General features: G+C 40.0%; 1 protein-coding gene across 1 annotated transcript in view; it reads left to right on the forward strand.

Moving 5' to 3' along the window:
* Positions 1-20553, forward strand: part of OXCT1 (3-oxoacid CoA-transferase 1) — a 154534-nt gene extending 133981 nt beyond the window's left edge. Inside the window, exons 15-17 of the mRNA XM_013972785.2 lie at positions 4851-4931; positions 11494-11595; positions 18687-20553. Coding sequence (XP_013828239.1) covers positions 4851-4931; positions 11494-11595; positions 18687-18728 — 225 coding nt within the window. The 3' untranslated portion in view covers positions 18729-20553. The remainder of the gene's footprint in view (positions 1-4850; positions 4932-11493; positions 11596-18686) is intronic.

A 22976-nucleotide genomic window follows, 5' to 3' on the forward strand; every position in this document is an offset into this window, starting at 1 on the left:
TCACATGTTTCTCTTCTAGGTACCATACCAATCGTCACAGTGATTTGACAGCCGTGGGTTTTGTAATAGAGTGTTCCCCAGTTTTTTATGTCCGTTCTGTGTGTGTTTGTGTGTGTCTGTATAGAAGGAAGGGGTGAGGGCAGTGACACTCAGGTTTCTTCCATGATACTTTGGCATGCTGTAAGAGAGACCTGTCCTTGGTTTTGTTTTGCCACCAGACAAAGTATGGAGTATTCCTTTGGCAGAGTCAGCCTTTTAGCCTTGGTTTTCAGCAGATGAATGTAAACATTGCAGCTTTAGGAGAGAGCAGGCAGAAGAAGTAGAATAAGTATAATTCACTCAGTTTCTGTCTTCCACTTTTGTATACTTCATAATGCAGTCCTTTTTTTTTTTTTTTTTTTGGCTTTGCCACATATCTTGTGAGATATTAGTTTCCTGACCAGGGATTGAACCCAGGCCAGGGCAGTGAAAATGTGAAGTCCTAACCAGTGGACCACAAGGGCGTTCTCTATAGTAAGTCTTGAGGTGTCTTCGCTTCTCCCTTTGCTCATGCCTCTGTCTATCCCCCCTAAGTTCCTTTGCACACTTCTGTGAGCTTTATTTCTCCTAGTGAGCTTAGAGACGCTCAGGAGGTAGAAGTACATTTCTTAGGACGACACTCAGCCACACGATATTTTACAACTCTAACGCTGCTAGATTCCTTGGATCAGAATTGTAATAGTCAGACAGCATTTATTGATCACTGCGGTTTGTCTAGTACTCTACTCATTGCTGAAGATACAGAGATAAATTGTTTCAGCATCCAGGGAGCTCAGAGTCTAGTGGTGGGTAAAGAGAAGGCAACAGTTACATCTGTGGAGAGCAAACACAGGAGTGCCTAAGCAGTGCAGACTGAGAATATCCGTTGGACACTGGGGGTAGGGGCACTCTATAAGGGATGTTGGAGATGGTTTCTCCAGGGTAGATGACACCAGAGCCAAGTCATGAAGAGTGGGGCGGGTGTTGCCATTCGAATGTGGGGTGAAGACGTACATGGAGTATGTTTCAGGTGGCATGAACACACCCTTGAAGATTTGTTCCCTTAAGGAGCAACCACCTTCTAGACTTTGCCTTATTTGTACTTGATCACAGGGCTTTCCCAAAAAGGACACGTGAAAGAAGAAATAATATTGGGGCACATTTAAGAAACACTTAACAGAAAAGATGGGCATGAAATGGGGTTTTATGTAAATCAAAGTCTTACATGAATGCTCTGTTGCCTCAGATGAGTGTTGACATGGAATGCAAAAATCACTGTAAAATAGAGAACTTGTTAGCTGGGATTAAGTTTATTGGGATAACATGAAGCTTGTAATGATGACAAGGGGTTTATTATCATTTAACCAGAATTATTTATACTGAAGAATTTAGCAAAATTGCATACAGATTATCTAAAGAATTAAAGAGACATCACCATGAAGCAAGTTATAGAAAGTATTCGGTTGGATAAAAAGAAAATGGTGGTTTCCTAGATTTTGTAGGAGGTCTGTAAGTGATGTAGTGGGGAAGAGAAAAGCTGGAAAGCAGGTGGAGGAAAGAGATTTAAATGTTCACCAAGGTTATGATGAAGTTAGCAAAGAAGGAAATACATATAAAAATCAGAAGCCTTGAGGACCAGTCAGAGCTTTTTTGATGCTTCACTTGGTGTCTGGTCATCTACCTTTTCTGACATTTCTTCGTGGAGAAAGAAAGGAGCAGATTGATGGAGATGAACAAGACACCACTCACCCTAAAAATTCACAAGTAGATTCAACCCCCCTCACTTTACTGCTCTTTCAGAACATTCCTTCCTGCTGTGATCAGGTAAGGAAGAAGACTTGGCAGTTGAAAAGAAAACAACAGCACAAAGAATTTAAAGGACCAAATGACAATTAAATGGAAGCGCTAAAATGAAACACCCGGTCTTTGGACTCCTAATAAAGTGTTCTTTGCTACCCCACTACACTGCATCTCTTTTGGGGGATTTATTTTTTATTGCTAAAAACCCAGCGATTGTTCCTGCTTTGTGAATCATAGCACACTGTAAGGCTCAGCCTGGCGTGGTTACAATAGAGTGCTCAAGTGAGAGTTAGTCATATCTTGGCTTCATAGCTAACCTATTGTTGAATATTGAAACTGTGGCATTCTTTAATCCTTCTGCATCTCATTTTCTCTTTTTCCTTGATCTGTGTTATGTCTTGAAGCTCAGTGTGAATGGAGTCATCTAAATACCTTGTTCTCACTGCAAGAATACTGTTGGTGCTACCATCCTAGGCCAGCCATATGGTTTGCTCCCAAATATGGGTTGCAGTTTCATTGGTTCTATGGGTCTCAGGAAGTCTAATGTTTAGGCCATTTTCTGTGTAATTCTGTGTTCAGCTTCATTGAGAAACCTAAGACTTCCCTGAAAAATTCCCTGGTGGTTTAGTTGCTAAGTTGTGTAGGACTCTTTGTGACCCCATGGACTGTGTCCATGTAGGTCCCCATGTAGCCTGTCAGGCTCCTCTGTCCATGCGATTCTTTAGGCAAGAATACTGGAGTGGGTTGCCGTTGCCTTCTCCGGGGGATTTTCCCCACCCAGGGATCAAACCTGGGTCTCCTGCATTTAGGCAGATTCTTTACCATCTGAGCCACCAAGAAAGCCTAAAGAATTCCCTAGTAGATTGTGGAAATGTTCAGTATACGTTATGTAAACAGTTCAAGGTTACTGAGCACTTGGTAAGTGCTGGACACTCACAGTCACCCCTGAGGTATAGCAGATGGATAAGCATAGACACAGGATCCTTGCCCTGCTAGTGTGGAGTGGAGTGAGGCTTTACACTCAGGTCCTTTGACTCTGCTCTGAATCACTGAGCTGTACTGTTTACATGGAAAATGATTTTTGAAAGGTATGTCTTGGTGATACGCTGTGCTGTGCTTAATTGTTCAGTCATGTCCATCTCTTTTTGGCTCCATGGACTGTCCATGGACTGTAGCCTGCCAGGCTCATCTATCCATGGGGATTCTTCAGGCAAGAATACTGGCATAGGTTGCCATGGCCTCCTCCAGGGGATCTTCCAAAGCCAGAGATTGAACCCAGGTCTCCTGCATTACAGGTGGATTCTTTACTGGCTGAGCCACTAGGGAAGCCCAGGAATACTGGAGTGGGTAGCCTATCCCTTCTCCAGGGGATCTTCCAACCCAGGAATTGAACCGAGGTCTCCTGCATTGCAGGCGGATACCTTACCAGCTGAGCTACCAGGGAAGGCCCTCGGTCGTGGTAGGGCACAGTTAATTCTGGTAGTTGAAGTTCTCCGAAACCAGAGTTGGTTGTTCATTGGAACCCAAGTGGCTGCTTTCATACCAGATGTAGATCCTGCTCAAATAATGGGAACTAAGTAAGAGCTCCCCACAGAAAACGTTCCTTGGAGGCCCACAGATTGTTCGCTTTGTTCACACGCAGACCTGGAATTCATTGTGACATGTCTTATTTGAGTTATATGACGTGCATGGAGTCCTGACAACTATAGAAGTTCGAACATTCATCATTAATTTCAGCTCTTTAATTAAGCGTCTGTCACACGTGCAAGCTTTCTTTGAAATCTGGGAATGAAAATAGATCATTAAAAATGAAGCAGAAAAGAGGTTTTATTTCTACAGCTATAAATTTTCTTACACAGTAAAGTCTAGAAAGATACAGTTTTTTGTTAAAAGTGTAATGTCTATCCACTCTCTCTATATATATTTAGCACTAATTTTGACTAAATTAAAGTAATACAGTTTGTCATTTTTTGAGATTCACCCAAGATTCCCAATGGAATTCCCCCTTTTTCCCCATTCATTCATTCAAAAAACACTGAATATCTTTTGTGCCGTACACTGGATTAAGTATACTAAAGCCTCTTAATTGCTCGTATGTTAGTTCATTGACATATTATCAGAAGGAGTAAAATCTTAAGCCCAGTTATTTGAAATCCTTTGCTTCTGATCATACTTGGTATGGTAGCAGTTTTGAGAGAGACATAAGTCAGACACTGGTGCATAATTGAGAAGGTAAACTTGGAGATGGCTTAAGATGATGATGGCGTCATGTGTGGTGCTTTTAGACCCAAAATGGAAGCAGTAGGAGCATTTTTGCCATTTTAAATAGAGGATCTTAAATGTGACAAATTAGCCTTCAGCCTCAAGGGAAATAGTAATTTAGGCTTCTGGCGCTTGATCCTTAGAAAGGAGCTTCATCATAATCAGAAGAAAACGATCTGAAGATCAGATCATCAGAGCTAATGTTTCAACTGTGCGGCGGAGACGTGCCCCATCGGTCAGCTCTGTACTGTGCGGGGTTGGGGGAGTAGGGAATGGCAGAAAGGGGCTGATGGTTGGAAACCTGCTCCCCATCTCAATCCCTCCTTCATATTTGAAGAAAAGGTAGTGTAGCTGAAGGAAACTTTGAAAAAAAAAATACGACTATAGACCAGCACACACATTTTACCAGTGAGCAGATAGAGGCCCAGATATATTCCAGGAAAGGCAAATAGCTATATAAGAAAGTGAATATAATCATGGTTTTCCACACTGCCTTGGGAGATCTAAGGGTGGAGACTTGAGAGATCAAATCTGTGGCTGGCTGTTTCCCAATTAAACCAGTTATGCCTTTGGCTACTCATTTGTATTTCTCCTTAAATTACTGCAGGAACACAAGCTGCCTCTAGAAAGGTGAAAGCATGATAGCGCAAGGTTTTGAAACAGCCTGTACTTAGGAGACAATTTCTCTGATAATTCCTTTTGTCCTATCTTATACCAATTCTAAATAAGAATCAGCCCCTAACTACTCTTTTTGATGTTTTTTAAAACAGGGAAATGCACATAAAATCATGGAGAAATGTACATTACCTCTAACAGGAAAGCAGTGTGTCAACCGTATCATTACTGAAAAGGTAAAGTAACTTTCTCTTTTATTTCCTTTAGTGCCTGCTACCTTTTTAAAAAAACGTATAAGCATTTTAGAACTTTTTGTTATTTTCTAAAAGTGTATTACATTGATAGTCTTGGGATTAATTTAATCTGTGGGTAGACTGAGTAAGAAGATTCATCAATTTAATGTTTCTGGATGCATAATTCTTAAGTGAACTTCTCTGGAAGTATACATACACACAAAATTGAACTCCTCCCCTTGGTAACTTTGACAGTGTGATACAATCAAAGAAAAGTTATATTGAGCCTTATGACTAATACAATAGATGATCTATACAAAGTTAAGAATATATTTATCATTTCTGTCTTCTTTGATTTCCTGAATCACAAGTACACATTGTTGGATCTCATTTTAGGAAACTCAGTAAAAATTAGGTTTTAACCATTTAGGTACAAATTGCAGTATGGCTCCCACAGTGAACCAGAAAAATCTGTTCTTTGGTTCTTGCATAAAGTGGACTTCAGAACACACCTGCGTTTTAGAGGGCCTCTAGATATTATCTTCTTTGATAGAAAATTGTTACTGGTAAATTGAAACTGAGAGAGCAGCATCACTGCAGGTGCTGCAGTTCCTTTCCGACCCAGATTTGAACCTGTGATGCTGGAATGACATTGTTCTCGTAAGTGAGCCAGGAGGGTGTCATTTCCATTGTTTTGATTCAGTATTTTGATGAACCACAGAACAGAATTCTCTAGATCAAGAGTTTGTTTGTTTATTTGTTTTTTCATAATGGTGCTGTTCCTTTTGGCATCAGTCTGGTTTAGAACCCTCATTCAGTTGTGGTTCGAGGCACCCTAAAGCAGCCTTTTGAAGCAGAAGGCTTATAATACTTTTCAGAAGCCACATTTTAAGGAGAGTTTTGTCCTAAAATGGTGCCTGCCCCTAGGGCAGTTTATATCCATAAAGATGACATGTAGAGAAGAACAAGCAGATAAAAGGGCACAAATTTAACCTACCATTTATTCCAGGTCTTATCATTTCTTAAATTCCTCCACAATCATGGACAGGACTTGTTGAAAAGAATCCATTACTTTGAAATCAAAGACAAAACAGCCCTTGCTCCTGTTTTCTTTAATAAAGTAATGCGGTACAGCTTCTAAGGGCAATCCCAGCCGCATTTTACCCCCGATCTTCCTCTTCTCCCTGGCCCCCCTTCATGTGCGCCCTTGCCTTGTTCTTACCAGTTTAGTGCTTTCATGTGGAACGACTCCCATTCAACTCTGCCTCCCCAAATTCTACCCATCTTTTAATATAATTTTCAGCTTCATCATGAAGAGGTTTTCAGATAACTTAGCACTCACAGTTTCACCCTCAGAGTGGCCCACCATTCATTTTGGCACTTACCATCTAATATAGGGGCCCCTAGCCCGCCGGGTACCCATCTTAAACCTGGCTGGCGCAGCCAGAGGTGAGCGTTAAGATGAGCAACCAAAGCTTCATCTGCTTCTTCCCATCGCTCCTTGGCTTTCACATTACCACCTGAACGATCCCACCTGCTACCCCCGGTCTGCGGAAAAATTGTCTTCCACTAAACTAGTCCCTGGCGCCAAAAAAGCTTGGGAACTACTGATTACATGCCTGCATTTTCTCATGAGATTACTTATATGTTATTTAACTTTACTGCCATTTAAAAAAGCTTTCTACACTTTCTCTCCATCTGCATTATTGTTTTGTACATCCTTTCATTTCATAAGTACTTCTGAGCTCCTTCTCAGAGGCAGGCTATTGCCAACAGTGGGCTCAGAAAGGAGGACAGTCTGCCGCCTAGGAGCACGTTCAGGGGGAGCTGACATCCAGCCTCCAGAGGTGCCAGCAGTTAGAGTAAGGCATGCAGTAAAGTGCACAGGAGAGATGTGCCAGGTCGGATGCTGAGTTGGGAACACAAAGGAAGGCTGCTTAGCAGCCTCAAGAGAGTCTCAGGAAAGCTTCTAAGTGGTATCAGATATAAGTTTTTCTCTCTTTCTCTCTCTCTCTTTTTTTTTGGCCACACTGCACAGCTTGTATGATCTTAGTTCCCCAACACCAGGGTTTGAACCCAGGCCCTAGTAGTCTCAGCGGTAAAGAATCAGCCTGCCAACACAGGAGACATGGGTTTGATTCCTGGGTCAGGAAGATCCCCTGGAGAAGAAAGTGGAAACCCACTCCAGTATCTTTCCCTGGGGAATCCCATGGACAGAGAAGCATAGCAGGCTACAGTCCATGAGGTCGCAAATAGCTGGACAGGACTGAGGGTCTCACTGACAACAAAACAACTCTCGGCAGTGAGAGCTGAGTCCTAACCACTGAACCACCAGGGAATTCCCATCAAATATAAGCTCTTAACTGCAAGGCATTTCGCAGTCTGAATCTTTCCTCCTCCAGTCTGTTGCTCTCTTTTTGCCTTAACATTCTCCCCACCTCTGCCATCCTAAATGCTATGAACTATGTGGCATCACTTGCACCCCCCCCCCCCCCCAACACACACCATGTTCTTCTGGGACTTTGCACATCCTGTCTCTCTCCCTGGCATGCTCTTCCCACCCTAGCCATCTGGCTAATTCCTGCTCATCTTTTATGTCTCAGCTATTTATTCTTCTGGCAAACCTTCCCTATCTGTCCCCAAGTCTGTCATTGCTTCCCTGAATCTTAGGACTCCACCCTAACTTAGCACTATATTGAAATAACCTCTGAGCTCTGCCTGTCTCACTCATTACTGTTTATCAACACTGAGCATAATGCTTGACCTGGACACAGTGAATGCCTGTTGAATAAATACCATACGTTCCTTGATGAGAAAATTAATAGATTGAGTGATGAGTCTTGAAAAACAAATATGAGTTTTTATAAGTGAAAATAAGACCAAAGAGGCCCTTCTAGGCAAAAGGAAGAAAATAGGCAGAGTCACAGAGGTATTAAAACACAGCTTACTCAAGGACTTGCCTGTGGGACAGTGTGGAGCATGGGACAGCATGGAGTGAGGGTATAGCCAGGGATTTTGAAGGCTGAAGGTGAAAAGCCAGTGAGGGGCCGAATTATGAAGAAATGTGAATATATTGTTAATAAATTTGGGTTTTATATAGAAGGCAGTTGGGAGCCCTTCACGATTTTTAATGGACTTTGCCCTTGTGGCTCAGCTGATAAAGAATCCGCCTGCATTGTGGGAGACCTGGGGTCCATCCCCGGGTTGGGAAGATCCCCTGGAGAAGGGAGAGGCTATCTACTCCAGTATTCTGGCCTGGAGAATTCCATGGACTGTATAGTCCATGGGGTCACAAAGAGTTGGACACAACTGATCAAATTTTTCATTTTCACTTTCGTGATTTTTAATAGTTGGGGACACCATTGATTAGATTTGCATTTTGTAAAGAGCCATGTGGTTTTTACATAGAATAGGGGGAGAAGCCATGAGACCCCCTTCAGGTATCTTGGTCAGAAATATCAAGGTCCTGAACTGCAAGACCCAAAGAGAGATTTCAGAAAGATTTAGGAGATGGACTCAGCCTAACTTGGTGATGAATGGGGCATAGTCGCTAAGGCAGAGGTGATTCCTAAGTTTTCTGGCTAGAGTCATGGTTTACCTCTTTTATCTTTAATGAAGCCTGGCTCTTCAGGAAGAGAAAGGGAGTAGCAAGGGGAGGCAGCGAAAAAATAGGTTTTGTTTGAACATACTCAACTTGATACTCCTGAGTAAGGTGACATCCAAAGTATCCAGTCTGAGATTTCTGATAAACAAGTAGAGATGGGTATCTGGAGCTCAGAGAAGTCACTGTTTGAAAGAACGTGTGAACTCATTAGCTGATGGGGGTAACTGGAACCTAACCTATAGGTAGCGTTGTGTAGATAAAGGGAGCTAGGTGTGGCACTTTGGGTGCCTCAGAGAATGGAGTAGGTAGGTTATTTCCCCTGTGCTCCATACATAGTAGATGCTTAATAAATGCTGCCTTGCTATTAAGTTTAATGACTGTGACCACTCTGCCAGAGCAGATGTGGGACTAGAATTCCATTTTCAGCTCTTAAGGAAAGTTCCATTAGTTGCCTGCCATTTGAAAGAGGCTTCAGAGATATTACAACTCTGCTTTCTTGGTTTTGTGTTGCTAGAATGATGGGATGATAGATGCCTTCCTCCACAGCACTTGGGCTGTGACTAATTGCTTTATCCATAATGCAGCCTGTTATGGTGGTAAAAAAATAATAAAATCATTCATTTGTAAAACAAAGTAATTGAAATATTATTCTTGGTAGTTGAACAGTTGGTTGTAGCTTTTAGATTTTAGTGTCTGTCTTTTATCAAGTTTTTGTTTACACTTTATATGACTAAGTGGGGAATCTCCCTCAATATTTCAAAAGTAGGTTTCTCATTTTTTAAAAAATTCATAATGCTTAGTTTTCAAATATATGACCTTGAGAGCTAATTAGGGATTGATAAAGATGTTAATAAAAGGTTTTTAAAAGCAGTGTCATTTGCCACAGAGTTTATCTTCTTGATCACCGAAGCCTTATACTCATAATACCACAGTTATACACAATAAGGTTCTTTTCCTCTTATTTGTTCCATTTTGATAAATTTGTGGTTGTTCATAACACAAGGGAAAGAATATAGTATGAATGATGCTCCAGACACATTTTCTGCAAATAAAAAGTTGCCAATTAAAAAAAAATTGTAATTGTCATTTTGAAATTGAATAACCTACTGCCTCATATGGACATTCCTCACTGATAATTTCTTCCCCCTCAAAACATATTTCAGCTGAAAAAAGTTTCTTTAGGAACATAAAAATGTGGAAACAAAAAAGTTTGCTGAAATATATCATCCCAAATTTAAATCATCTTTTCCAGTAAAACCAATCAACCCAAATTTAAATCTTTTCCAGTAAAACCAATCAGGTGTCTATGTATTCATCAAACAAAGCAAATATCACTAGTTCCCTTAATGTTTTACTCCTGAGGAGAAATATCAGTTATCTGGAGACAGATAATCATTTGGAGGCTTTAATTTGTGTTCACACACATACACACATGTGGGAGAAAGAATATGCCTCTGTAGTGTCCTTGCTATGTCTCAGGCATGAGGCCAGCTGCTCAGAGTAGGTTTGTTATTATATTTGTCCTGTATAACAATCTTGGGAGGTAGGTTTGTTTGACATACATCTACAGATGTGAAGACAGATTCAGCGAAGATTACATAGCTATTGTCAGCTGAGCTGGAATTCCAGTTCATCTTGAAAGCCAGAATTCTTTCCGCTACATATTGTTGTGTCTTCTTTTTTATTATTTTAAAATTTTCTATTTTATATTGGAGTACACAGCACTGTGTCTTTTTAATAGCCTCCAGGAGTGTGTTTAAAAATGTCAATTTGGGATGGACTTCCAAGCTAGATGAAAATAAAGATTCTAAGGCTGCAAATAATAGTTGAATTTAAGGTAATTTCAGAGGAGAGGAGAGGTCTGGGAAGCATAAAATTTAAGTCTGGAAGACTGACCTTGAAAACTGGAAGAGGGAACAATTCCAGTGCATGGGAGGACAACTTACTGTAGAGTCCCTGAGTGAATGTTTAGGGAAGCAGTTTCGCTTCTTGCAGTTAGAGCTTCCCATTGGTAGGTAATCTGCCTTAGAAAGTGAGCCTTCTACCACTGGAAGTTTCTAAACAAAGCCCCAGAGACCATCTCAGAAGGATGCTTTGAAGAATTCTTGTGTGGAAGATTTTATCGCGTGACTTTGTGGGTCCCCTCTACTCAATTTGTTGCATTACCAAGAGTGACCACATGTGTTCTGTATCAGACACAGCTGGTTGAATCTACCTGCTTGGGTCAAGCTATACCAATTGGCACCACCATCACCTAGTATAACCAATCAGAATGTTGAAATGCAGTGTTTAGAGTGAGGTGAGCCTTCTCATGCTTGTCTTAAACGTAAGCATCTTCATTTGATTTCCATACCAGAGGGAGAGTCTCTATGCTTTCAGATTTGTGTGTTTTCACAGGACTTAAGGGAAAGCTTTAATATTTACCTGGGGGAGGGGGTTGTCTTTCAGGGCGAACTGTCCCTTTATAATTAACTCCTAGCTGCTTCAGACTGCCTGCTTTTGTTTCCGGTAATTTACTGAGAAGCATCAGTCAACTTTCCCCCATCATCCCTGTACTTTCACCTTCTAAATCTCTCCTCCCTCCTTGCTTTTCTTCCTCCTTTTTTTTTCAGATCATTGTTAATTGCCAAATTAAATTTTGACCAAAAGTGTTAGATCTAACAAAAGGAAAGTAGTTAAAAAAAAAAAAACTGGTTATAATAGTGGCAAATGCCATCAGTAGTCAGCATCCATTTATTTTCTGGCATCAACAGCACTCCCCAGCTAATTGCCAATTAAGGCATTGGCGTTTATTCTCACCAAAATATAGTAGTTACAGTTGACATGTTTTCATTGCTGATTTTCAGTCTTTTACCCTGGGTCTTTTCTGTCCTTAAAAAACTTGTGAGGTTATTTCTGTTTGGTGCTATAAAATAATTACAGTGATAGGAATAGTCATTGTTATTTTCTTGGTTTTGACAGGCTGTGTTTGATGTGGACAACAAGAAGGGTCTGACTCTCATTGAACTCTGGGAAGGCCTGACAGTGGATGACATAAAAAAGAGCACTGGGTGTGATTTCACAGTAAGTGTTTCTATGAACAAATCCAGCCACTTGTCCTGTACCCTGAGCTTGATTAATGGGTATTTATGGGACATGAACCATTAATTTGTGATCATTTTTGGAGTTGACCTTTGCGGGAACAGAAGTGGAAGGATGGGTGCCTCCAGTGAGAGCAGGTGGGAGCAGGAACAGGCTCTGACTCAGGGGATGGGGTTGGCTCAGGGATCAGAAGCAGGAGGGGGAGGAACCACCAGGAGCTGCTGCAAACAGCAAGTTGAGCTTGAGCTCTAAGCTATTTGCTGTAACATTCCTTGCAGTTCTCTGTTCCTGGGTTATGTATTGGGCACAGCCAAACTTAATTAACTAAAAAATGTGAGCCACACACAGACAAATGATTCTTCCTTATTTTGAAATGTATGTGTGGAATTTGATTTTCTCTCTGATTAACTTCTTTGCCTGATCATTCCATCTATGGGCGATCTTAGAATGTTGAGCTTTTAACACCACTGGATTGATAATCACAAAATAGATGATTCCTGTATTTGAAGAAAAACTGTGTGCTTTAAAACTCTGACTTACAAAGCATATTAGAACATCAGGAGTATCCGCTAAGAAATCTCCAGATCCTTTTTTTAAACAGAGAATAAAGTCCATGGGGTCACTCAGTTGTGTCCAGTTCTTTGCGATCCCATGGACTGTAGCCCGCCAGGCTCTTATGTCCATGGAATTCTTCAGGCAAGAATACCATTCCCTTCTCCAGGGGATCTTCCCAACCCAGGGATCAAACCTGTGAACCTGTGCCTCCTGCATTGGCCGGTGGATTCTTTACTACTGAGACCAGCTTGGGCCTGATAATATAAATAATGGCCTTTTAATATAAGAGCTTATTTGTGAATAACCAGTCACCAAACTGATGGGATTGGGCAGAGAGTTCAGTCCCTTTGGAGTTAATTGAAAGTAAGGATGAAATGTGTCTGAAAAATGAAGAAATAGACTTTGCTTCTCACGTACCTTTTTAAGAACATGTTAAAATGAAATATATTTATAATGAGAAGAAATATTGCAGCTACCCATCCTGGAGAAAGTAATTTAACGAACTGTTAGTCGCTCAGTCATGTCTGACTCTTTGCCACCCTGTGGACTGTAGCCCATCAGGCTTCTTTGTCCGCCGAATTTTCTAGGCAAGAATACTGAAGTGGGTTGCCTTTTCCTTCTCTAGGGGTCTTCCTGACCCAATGAGGATCAACCTGACCCACACTGCAGCCAGATTCTCTACCATATGAGCAACCAAGGAACTTACTTGATAAATCATGCATGTATTTCATACATTTCTTCCTGAGGTACTACATGATTGGTTGGTACCTATTAGTGCTTAACAAACATCTGTAAACACAATTGTTCTGCGTAATTCATGATCCACATATAACTGTTTCTGATACTGTGTGAAGGTCTTTGTCTATTAACCTTCTTTGAATTTCCTTTCAGAAAAAAGAAGTCTTCCAACAATTCCTTATATGAAAAGTGCATCTTTAATTAACTTTTCAGTGACCTCAGTGGGTAACAAATGGGATTTGTTTATAGTTTAACTATTTAGAATTCCTTACTCCAGTGATGAAAGCAAACAGTTTTTCTTCCTTAATTAGCTATTCTTTATATTTTTTCCCTCTGTGGATAAGTTAACCTATTCTTCAGCAGATGACATTTTTGAGACATTCTATAGAATGTTCAAATCTCTGCTACAGAAGAGAATTATAAAAGAAGATCCTCATTGTTATCAGTTTTTTTTTCTTTTTAAGTCATGTAGGTAAATCAAGAATGAAAAAGATGGATTTTTACTGTTTTTGCTTTGTTTTTTAAGTGCTAGTTTCCATGTCTTGATACATTGAAAAATACCTCTGTGGCATCTCTCTAATCGCAGTAGCAACCCTCCTCCTCTTTTGGTATTGACGTATAATTTTGTTTCCTCCAAATGAGGCTGTTGAAATGAAGTGTTAATTTTTATGTCAACATTGCTCTGAAAATGAAAAAATCTAGTAGTATCAGCTAAGCCATCTCAGCTGGATTTTGAGGATCTAATGATCAATGGCATCTCTTTAGACCCTGACAGATGAAGCCACATGTATCAAATTCTCTGTAAGACTAGAGACTGAAGTGTTCTTATTCATAAGAAGTTCTGTTTAATAGCTGGGTTATCAGGGCTTCCCTGGTGCCTCAGACAGTAAAGCGTCTGCCTGCAGTGTGGGAGACCCGGGTTCGATTCCTGGGTCGGGAAGATCCCCTGGAGAAGGAAATGGCAATCCACTCCAGCACTCTTGCCTGGAAAATCCCATGGACGGAGGAGCCTGATAAGCTACAGTCCACGGGGTTACAAAGAGTCAGACACGACTGAGCAACTTCACTTCACTTCTTCAACAAGCTACATTTAATAATAAAGTACATTGGGATAGCATCTCTTTATTTAATAATTCAAAAGATATCTCATGATTATTACAGCATAGATAGCATTTTACTCTATGTGACTGCTTACTTACAGCTTACTCAAGATCTCTGTTTGGCAAAGGCCACTCAGCCTTCACTGTATACTGAGAAGTGAACATTTTAGAAAGGAATAGTTAGCCCAAAGAAAGCTAAAGACCTCGATCAAAGTAAATATGAAAATGTGTTGGTAAAAATCCCATGTAACTAAGAATATGGGTAAGGGACTGGGCAAAGGATATAGAATGTGGATGTGAGCTGATGGAGAAAATCCTGAGAATTTCAAAGAAAAAGACAAATATGACAACATCAGATAACAGGACATGACAAAATTGAGGTTTCAGGGTATTAAAAATAATGGTAATGAAATATCTGAGCATTAAAAAAAAAAGTGACTGTGGTCATGTATGGATGTGAGAGTTGGACTGTGAAGAAGGCTGAGCACCGAAGAATTGATGCGTTTGAACTGTGGTGTTGGAGAAGACTCTTGATGGTCCCTTGGACTGAAAGGAGATCAACCCTGGGATTTCTTTGGAAGGAATGATGCTAAAGCTGAAGCTCCAGTACTTTGGACACCTCATGTGAAGAGCTGACTCATTGGAAAAGACTCTGATGCTGGGAGGGATTGGGGGCAGGAGGAGAAGGGGACGACCCAGGATGAGATGGCTGGATGGCATCATGGACTCGATGGACGTGAGTCTGAGTGAACTCTGGGAGGTGGTGATGGACAGGGAGACCTGGCATGCTGCGATTCATGGGGTCGCAAAGAGTTGGACACGACTGAGGGACTGAACTGAACTGAACTGAAGACTTTCCCGTATGTCACAGTACAATTAGCAAAAACAAAAAATGTGAAGGGAAATGTGTCCTTTAGGTATCACTTGAAATAGCTTCTTAAAAAATTTATAGTAACCATAATGTGAGTAGAAAGGAATTTTCTTTTCAATTAGTAGGAAAGTCTCTGTCATGTTACATCTGAAACTCCAGAGAAAGCAGTAGACGTTTTGTAAAAGAAATGCAAATGTTGACTATATTTCAGGAAACTTCCTCACACTTCTAAAATAAGATTCTGGTCAGGAGTAGTTGACAGCAAAAGAAGCCAACCATAATAGACAGAGGTTTTGTTCCGTATGATTGCTGTCCTTCAAAATGCAGTTGTTATAAAGAAAGGGACTTGCCTCTGTATTTCTTGGAGATTGAGTTCCAAATCTATCGAGAGAGATAAATGAGTTGGACAAGCAGAGGTTAAAATATCATGTTATAAAGCCTAGGATGAAGAATATGGCTTAGATATACAGCCATATAAACTTTCCCAGTTACAAACCCATGAAGTGAGAGGGACCTCCACTCCCAATTATAGGCAGCCTTGAAAAATGAGGCCTTCCACGCACGGGAGAGCCTTTTCTACTGAACTTCTTTCCATGTGGCTGAAAGCAAAACAGCACATGCTCCCTACAGAAGGCTGAGGAAGAAGGGTCAGACTGTGTTCCACATACCCCCAGTTCCTCTGCCCAAATCATTCTTAGGGGACACACTTGAGGCCAGAATATTACACTGATAAGTGTCCTTTCCCATGAGCAGTGGGGAATAAATGCTTGACACCAGCACTGTTGGTTGGTAAAGCCATACATACATGTTCATGCCCTACAAATGCTTGACTGTGATGCTGTGCAAAAATGCTTTTTTATTTTTTTTTTAATAATTTTAGCGCCAAACATTTTTATGACTAAGGAGTTCTCTGGTTTACTTTTTTTCTAGAGCACTCAACATTTTGAAAAAAAATCTCTCAAATAAGTAGTCAGTAATAATTCATTTTCAAAGAGCCAAAGTGATATTGTACAGTTCTCATATTAAAGCTGTGATAAGCTAATGAACACATTAAATTTATTTCTGGCTACACTTACATCACTCAGTGTGTTACTGCCACCTACTTCATGGGCCAAATAGAAAAAGGAAATAAGCTCCCTGGTGGCCTAGTGGTTAGGATTCTGCTGCAGCCCAAGTTCAATCCCTCGTCGGGGGAACTGAGAATCATGCAAGCTGTGTGGTGCAGCCAAAAAAAAAAAAGAGGAAGGTGGCATCCTACCACTTGAATTCCATTATATTCCAAAGTATCTTTTTTAATAAATAGTTGGTTCAATTGGATATTCATTTCTTTCTTTTCTGATTCATGCTTGAATTACCTAAGATAGGTTTTTCTTTACAACATGTATCTGTGGGCCTTTTTGAACTAGAATATTACTGTTTTATTTTTTAAGTTTTCTGTTTTTTTAATATAAAAACTTAAAAATAAATTGAATCCATAGTTGAACATCATGTAGTAGAATAAACTTTCAGAGGTTATTAGTTGTCCATGGTTATTTATTAAACACCCAGTGTATCTCCCATATTAAGCTATGAAATATGAATAAAACAGGACAAACTAGTATAGTTCCTACTCCCAAGAGCCTTGGTCTTTTCTGTAGGTAAGAATACGCCTAAACCACCAGTGGCAACAAGTCAAATAAGAATCCTGCCTATTGATACGTTTGCAGGGGAATCTGAAAGAGGCCAGCTACAGGCATTCTTTGCCAAGTTGAATAAATTTGTATTCTCAATGTCTATTATGAACTGGTATTATACCAGAATTAAACAGTATATTCTTTGGATTTCAGTGGACTAGGAAGACAACTTGTTAGCTTATCCTCTGCTCATAAATCATGTAGTCCTGTGCTTAGCCTGTAGATCACTTTGGCAGGATAATCTGCTTCAGCTTACATGGGTTCACCATGTTGATGAGACTGTGAGAAAACAAATGAATAATGGTGGGTTAGTAGCTGTTTCTCTCTACAAAAATAGACAGGCCAAGTCAGTGTACCTAAAGGTTCATCTTCTTTTCTGTGAAAAGTCAAGTTCCCTGCTGAGGCTATAAAGGTTACTAAGAGCTCAAAATAGGGCCAGCATGACAAGGATAAGGATCAGATGTTTAGTTTGAAAAAATCAAGGTGTCCAGTTTCCTTTTAAAGGCAATGCTATAAAGCACCTATTAGAAAATGACCTGTTTCCAAAGAAGAGTTTTATTTCATTAAATTATTTCTACCGATGCTCTGCTGTTTAAAAAAAGAAAATCAATTGTTTATGAGACACACTCTCCAAATACTCAGAGCCCATATATCTTCATTCTTTTCGGTAGAATTGAAGATCTGTGACTTTTGTATATTAACATCTTTTATTTTGTCTATTATTATATATCTGTTCTTGGAGCTGGCAAGTCTGAGTGAGCTCTCATTTATCCTAAGATATGTACCAAGCCATTCTGATCTTTTTTATTCTGGTCATGGCATTTTTAGGTAGGAAAATGGAAGAGGGGACATTAACTTTTGACATTGTGAAGACTTAATAAGAAAACAATTTACAATGAATAGCAATATTTAACCTCATCATAGCCAAATAATTGTCTTGTGTTTTTACTACTGACTTAACCTCTACTAGGAGACCTTTCTTCTAGTTCTTTGAGGCTTATCTACTCATTTATTCATTCATTTAACAAAATTTTAAGTGTTTATTCTGGAAGACAAATTAGATCCCCTTCAATTGTCACATCCATGAAGGGCTCAAAAATCACCTAAATTTTAGTATTCCTTACTGTGCTTTCCATGTAGGCTGTTAACTAAGACTTAATGGATATTTGCCAGATTAAATTTACCTGCTATTACACCTTGAAAGATCCGTCAAAATTAAGCCAGACTACTTACCACCAGGGTTTCCCTGGTAGCTCAGATGGTAAAGAATCTGCCTACAATGCGGGAGACCCAAATTTGATCCCTAGGTTGGGAAGATCTCTGGAGAAAGGCATGGCAGCCCACTCTGGTTTTCTTGCCTGGAGAATTCCATGGACAGAGGAGCCTGGTGGGCTATAGTCCATGGGGTCGCAAAGAGTTGGACATGACTGAGCAACTAACACACACACACTTACATTTAGATTTCCTTCTCCACCAGCTTTAGCATTAAATATAGATCTGCCCTCATATTTCTCTACTTCAAGACTCCTTGGAATTCATTTACTATTTGGTACATTGAACATAATCATAGTTAATATTTAATATTTGTAATGCTATTACTTCCTTTTTATAATAACCTGGTATCTTTTTACTGCCTTTTTATCATTTCCACTCTGATTATGAAATTTCTGAAAAAAGTATGTTATCTAAAGACTACATTATCTCTTAGCAAAATTGTGAATTGACTGGACCTATTTTAAGGATTCTGAAACTTGTGGCTTGCTCCATGGCTCTGTTCTGAGTGAAGTTTCATCAGTCTCAGAGCTCAGGGGGCCATTCAGGAGAGTTTGGTCATCTGGACCCTTGTTCATCTCCTGCTGCTCGTCCTCTACCTCCTCCTGGTTGCGAGTCTTAAATATCTTTAAGAGCTATAATGCAAGAAGGTTGAGAACTACCAGATACACAAAATGTAAATGGATAAAAGTGTTTTTTTCTCGGTGGCTCAAATGGGAAAATAATGAGGAAACTCCAGGTGGGGTCTATGGCAAGACTACTTGTTGCCTACATCATTCAGTTTTGGAAATTCAAAGCAGAGATGTTTTATACCATGAAGTTTTTTTCATAAGTCCATAATTTTTTTTCTCTTTCTTTTACCAGGTTTCACCAAAACTCATACCGATGCAGCAGATCTCAACTTGAAATGTGTAGTAAACCATTGTTCTAGGCCTTGTGCTCTTCGTTTTAACCACATAGGAGTTTATTAGAAGGACATCAGTAATCATAATTGTATATCTTACAGTTTTTGTCTAGTTTTCTTCTAGCATCTTACTGCTTTTGTAGCCATATAGATTTTGTTCTCTCCAGCGTGCTATGGCATTTTAATGAATAACCAAAAGGAAAAATACATATGTTTAGCTTATTTGTTTTATAAGTGCTGAGAAGGTCATATTTACAGTTGGTGCTCACATTGGATTTATCTTCATCTTCTTTGGTAGATACATTAAATTGTGCACAATTTGTACCAAGATGGGGCCTTAGGGAGAGTTTCATTGGTATACTTTCCCTCCTAACTAAATCATGACATGTAGTAAAAAAAAGGAGGGAGGAGAAGAACTCCACTCAGAGTATACCCAGGGCAGCATTGTTCTAGTTCTAAAAGATAACATTTGTGTGGATTGAATTAGGAGAAATGTTGTCTTAAAGATTAGGTTTTTCCTTTAGCCTTCTCTGTCTTTTCTTTTGGAGCCTCTGACTTTGTGATACACCTTAGTGCATCCCTTCTCCCTCCCCGCTTTTGGTAACTAAAATAAATGCCCAAGAAAGCAAACAGGAACATCTCTGTGAGAGAAATAACCGGGTTTGTGGGAGAGACTGAAGGGTGTAGAGTCTATTGGTGCTGGCACCCTACCAAGAAGTTGCCTTTATAAACAAACCAAATAACGACCTGTGCTTTGCCAAAGATGACAGTTTTTTTTTTTTTTTTTTTTAGAAAGACGGCTATAAACCTAACTGATTAGTCAGTTTTCTCATTTTCAAACAGTGCAGTATTCCTGTGTATCCAGAAGGATCCTTAGAAGTCTTTCTCTATGGTATTGTGGGCTTCTTGTATAATACCTCCTCTTAAGGTAAGAGGAGCTGTGGGGTAATTTATCATGAACCTGCAGTAACAATGACAGGAGAGGTTAGTTTTTTGTTTTTTTTTTTAAGAATTCTTTCTTTTCAGGGTCTCTTTTTTCTTCTCGGGAAAGTTTCTAAATATTGAAAGCCTTTTTCTACAGAACAGTGTTCTGTCTTCTGCCCAGGCTTCTTCCTTGAGCAAAATACTTTTTATTCAGCTTTATCAAACTAGGGAAAATAACGATGAGCAAATCCAGGATTTGAAGTGCAGTGAACTTCATCCTCAGAAAATAAACATTGTAGATTAGATTTTGTAAGGACCTTCTCCTCCGAGGTATCCTCAGTTATCAAACAGTTCCCCAGGGGGTCTACCAAGCCTCCTGGGTATCAAATTGGAGAAAAGTCCAGGCACCTGAAGACAGGCCAGATTGCTGTCCTCTGGACAGAGGTAGGCATGTTACAGTGCAATATATCATTCCTCTCATACCAGATATAGGCATTTCTGCAAGTTTTTAGCTAATGGCTGTCATTAAATTCACTTTCTCTTCAGATACAGCTAAGTTATATCATTTTAGAGGAAGGAGAGGAGAAGCACACTCCATATATAAAACGGTCTTTCTGGCTGGCTGCGTGTTTGAAAGCTTCCTATCCCAATACTGGTAAAATGGACTTTCTAGAGAATTTTCATGGTCTGGAGAATAATTTACATCCGTGTTAGAGTTATGGTTTGGAAAATGTATGATATTGATGGTTGCTGTATTTGTAAACTTACTTCTGTGATTCTAAGAAAGCACCTCATGTTGAGTGGCAAATTCTAAGTAGATGACTTTGTATTCTTGATTAAAGAGTGTCATAGGTGTTAGGAAATGCATTAAGAACTACAATAAATATTCCAAATGGATGTCAATTAGTGTGGTTGTCCTTTTTCTCATTTGGGAATGGTTTCAATGTGGGAATGATACAACAGTGATTGGTGTGATAGCCAATAATAAACTTAGCACACTTTACTACTTCTAATCAAGTGAGTGTTTTTTCTTTTGCTCTTGTCAAAGAAAAGATGTTATCCTTCATGAAAGAACAAGTGAAATGTTTACCTAATGAATTCTGACTTTGCTTCTTGTCAGAGTCATCATTTATTTGTCTATAAAAATCGATTATCCCAGATTTCCATGTGTTATTATTTATTCCCATGTATCTGACATTCCTTTGTTGTTGCTATTTAGTTGCTGAATCGTGTCTGACTCTTTTGAAACCCCATGGACTGTATCCCACCAGGCTTCTTTGTACATGGGACTTCGCAGGCAAGAATCCTGGAGTGGGTTGCCAATTCCCTTCTCCAGGAGATCTTCCAGACCCAGGGATCAAACCCACATCTCTTGCATTGCAGGCAGATTCTTAACCACTGAACCACCAGGGAAGTCCAACATTTCTTTAGTAATGAGTAATTTTCCAGTGATATGTAGATTTTGCTTGCATTTTGAAGTGGCCCTACCCAGGTGTCTAACCAGCATCTATGTTGCTTCTCTTGTAACAGACTCACTCCCTGTCCAAGGAGATGAGCCAAAGGTATGCCTCTTTTGGTAACTCTCCTTTGTCCAGAGTGATTTTATAAGGGGTGGCTGTATAGCCCAAAATATATGATTCAGGTTATTTATACTATGTTGAAAACTGAAGATGAGAGAGAAGCCAATTTTCTTATTCATCTCTGCTCACTGAGCCATAAGAAGAATGTGAGTCTGGCACCAACACCCACCTCCCCCTCCCCCCAACACACTGAGCTTCAGTTAGAGAGAAAGAAATGGAAACAAACATTGAGCTGTAGGGAGGGGGCATCCCAGTGGTATTCGAGTTTCTGGTTCTGTACCATCTAAGGCCAACTTCTCTGCAGCCATGCTTGGACATGAGCCCACAAGTCTCCCTTCTTGTTTGATCCTTTGTCACCTGCAGCCAGAGTGTGAATTCAAGCAACTTTGGTAGTTCTTAAGTCCTGGGAGAGATCTGTCTCCTATAGAAGGTATGCAGAATATAAGCAAATCTGCTTCTCCCTGGACCCATCGAACACATGTAAGAGCATCTATAGGTGTTACCCAGTGGGCAGGAAGGTTGTGGGTGGAGGCTTTCACAGTTTCAGCGTAGTCAGCACAACTTTGAAAATTATTCCAATGAAAGTATAAGCAGAGATTTATTTAATGGATGAGTTTCTTTGCACTAACCTTTTCCCTTTTCTCAAAAAATAAGATCTTGGGTTTCTTTAGCCTATTTTCAGATTCTGTTTTTGAAAAGGAGAGCATCTAGTATCTTCTACCATAGATTCAATACAATATAATTAATAACATATGATTGTAAAAATACTGACAGTCCTTTTAAAAATGTGTCATAATATTACCAGAATCATGAGTTGTTCTGTCCCTTTTATTTTTCAACACCATCTTTCTGCTTCCACTGCCATACTGAGTATCAATTTAAACGTGTCAATAAAAGTCATGTGGTCTGAGCACATGGCTATGTGACATATATTTGAAGTTTCCTGCTTCCATAGTGTTCAGTATATCTGTGTGAAGTCATCCAAAGGCACTCTTCATGGACCACGCAGCAAGTCTCATGAGTGTGATGCCAATAGCAACCCAAGTAAGTAATTGCTTAAGACAATGCCTTCCCTTAAAGCTGCAATAAAGCACAAATGAGTGACTTCTCTGGTTGTCCAGTGGTTAAGATCCCATGCTTTCAATGTAAGGAATGTGGGTTTGATCCCTGAGCAGGGGTCCAAGATCCCAGGTAACTGAGCCTTGTGCAGCAACTCCTGAGCCTGCAGCTCTGGAGCTCACACATTACAAATAGATAGCCTGTGCACCACAGCTAAGACCCAACGCAGCCAAATAAATAAATATTTTTTAAAAAACCACAAAATGATACTTACTTGTGAAGGTTAAGCATGCTTGATTATCATGGTCATTATTGTCTTTAGTGGGGTGCCACACTGGGTTTCCACTGGGAAATGATGTCAGGCCACTATTCTGGCTTCTTTGTAGCATGAATTACATAGGAGCTATACAAAACACTCCTGGTTTCCACTGACAAACCATGAAAGCCCAGGCCCCTCATGTAGTCATTTTATTTTGTCTCATTTTTAGGCATCCCATCTGTTACCTATAACTTTTTCAAGAGCACATCAGAGGCCAGGGCAGAAGCTCATATAGAAATCCTGGTGCTGCGTTTGAGACCCCTCTCTCTTGACTTGGGGATAGGAGGTAGCATCTACTTTGCATTCTTGGGTTAGAGTGCCCAGTCTGCAAATCTCAGATATGACTTTAATCTCTCTCAACTCCCATG

The sequence above is a fragment of the Capra hircus genome, chromosome 20, assembly GCF_001704415.2.
Source record: "Capra hircus breed San Clemente chromosome 20, ASM170441v1, whole genome shotgun sequence".
NCBI lineage: Eukaryota > Metazoa > Chordata > Mammalia > Artiodactyla > Bovidae > Capra > Capra hircus.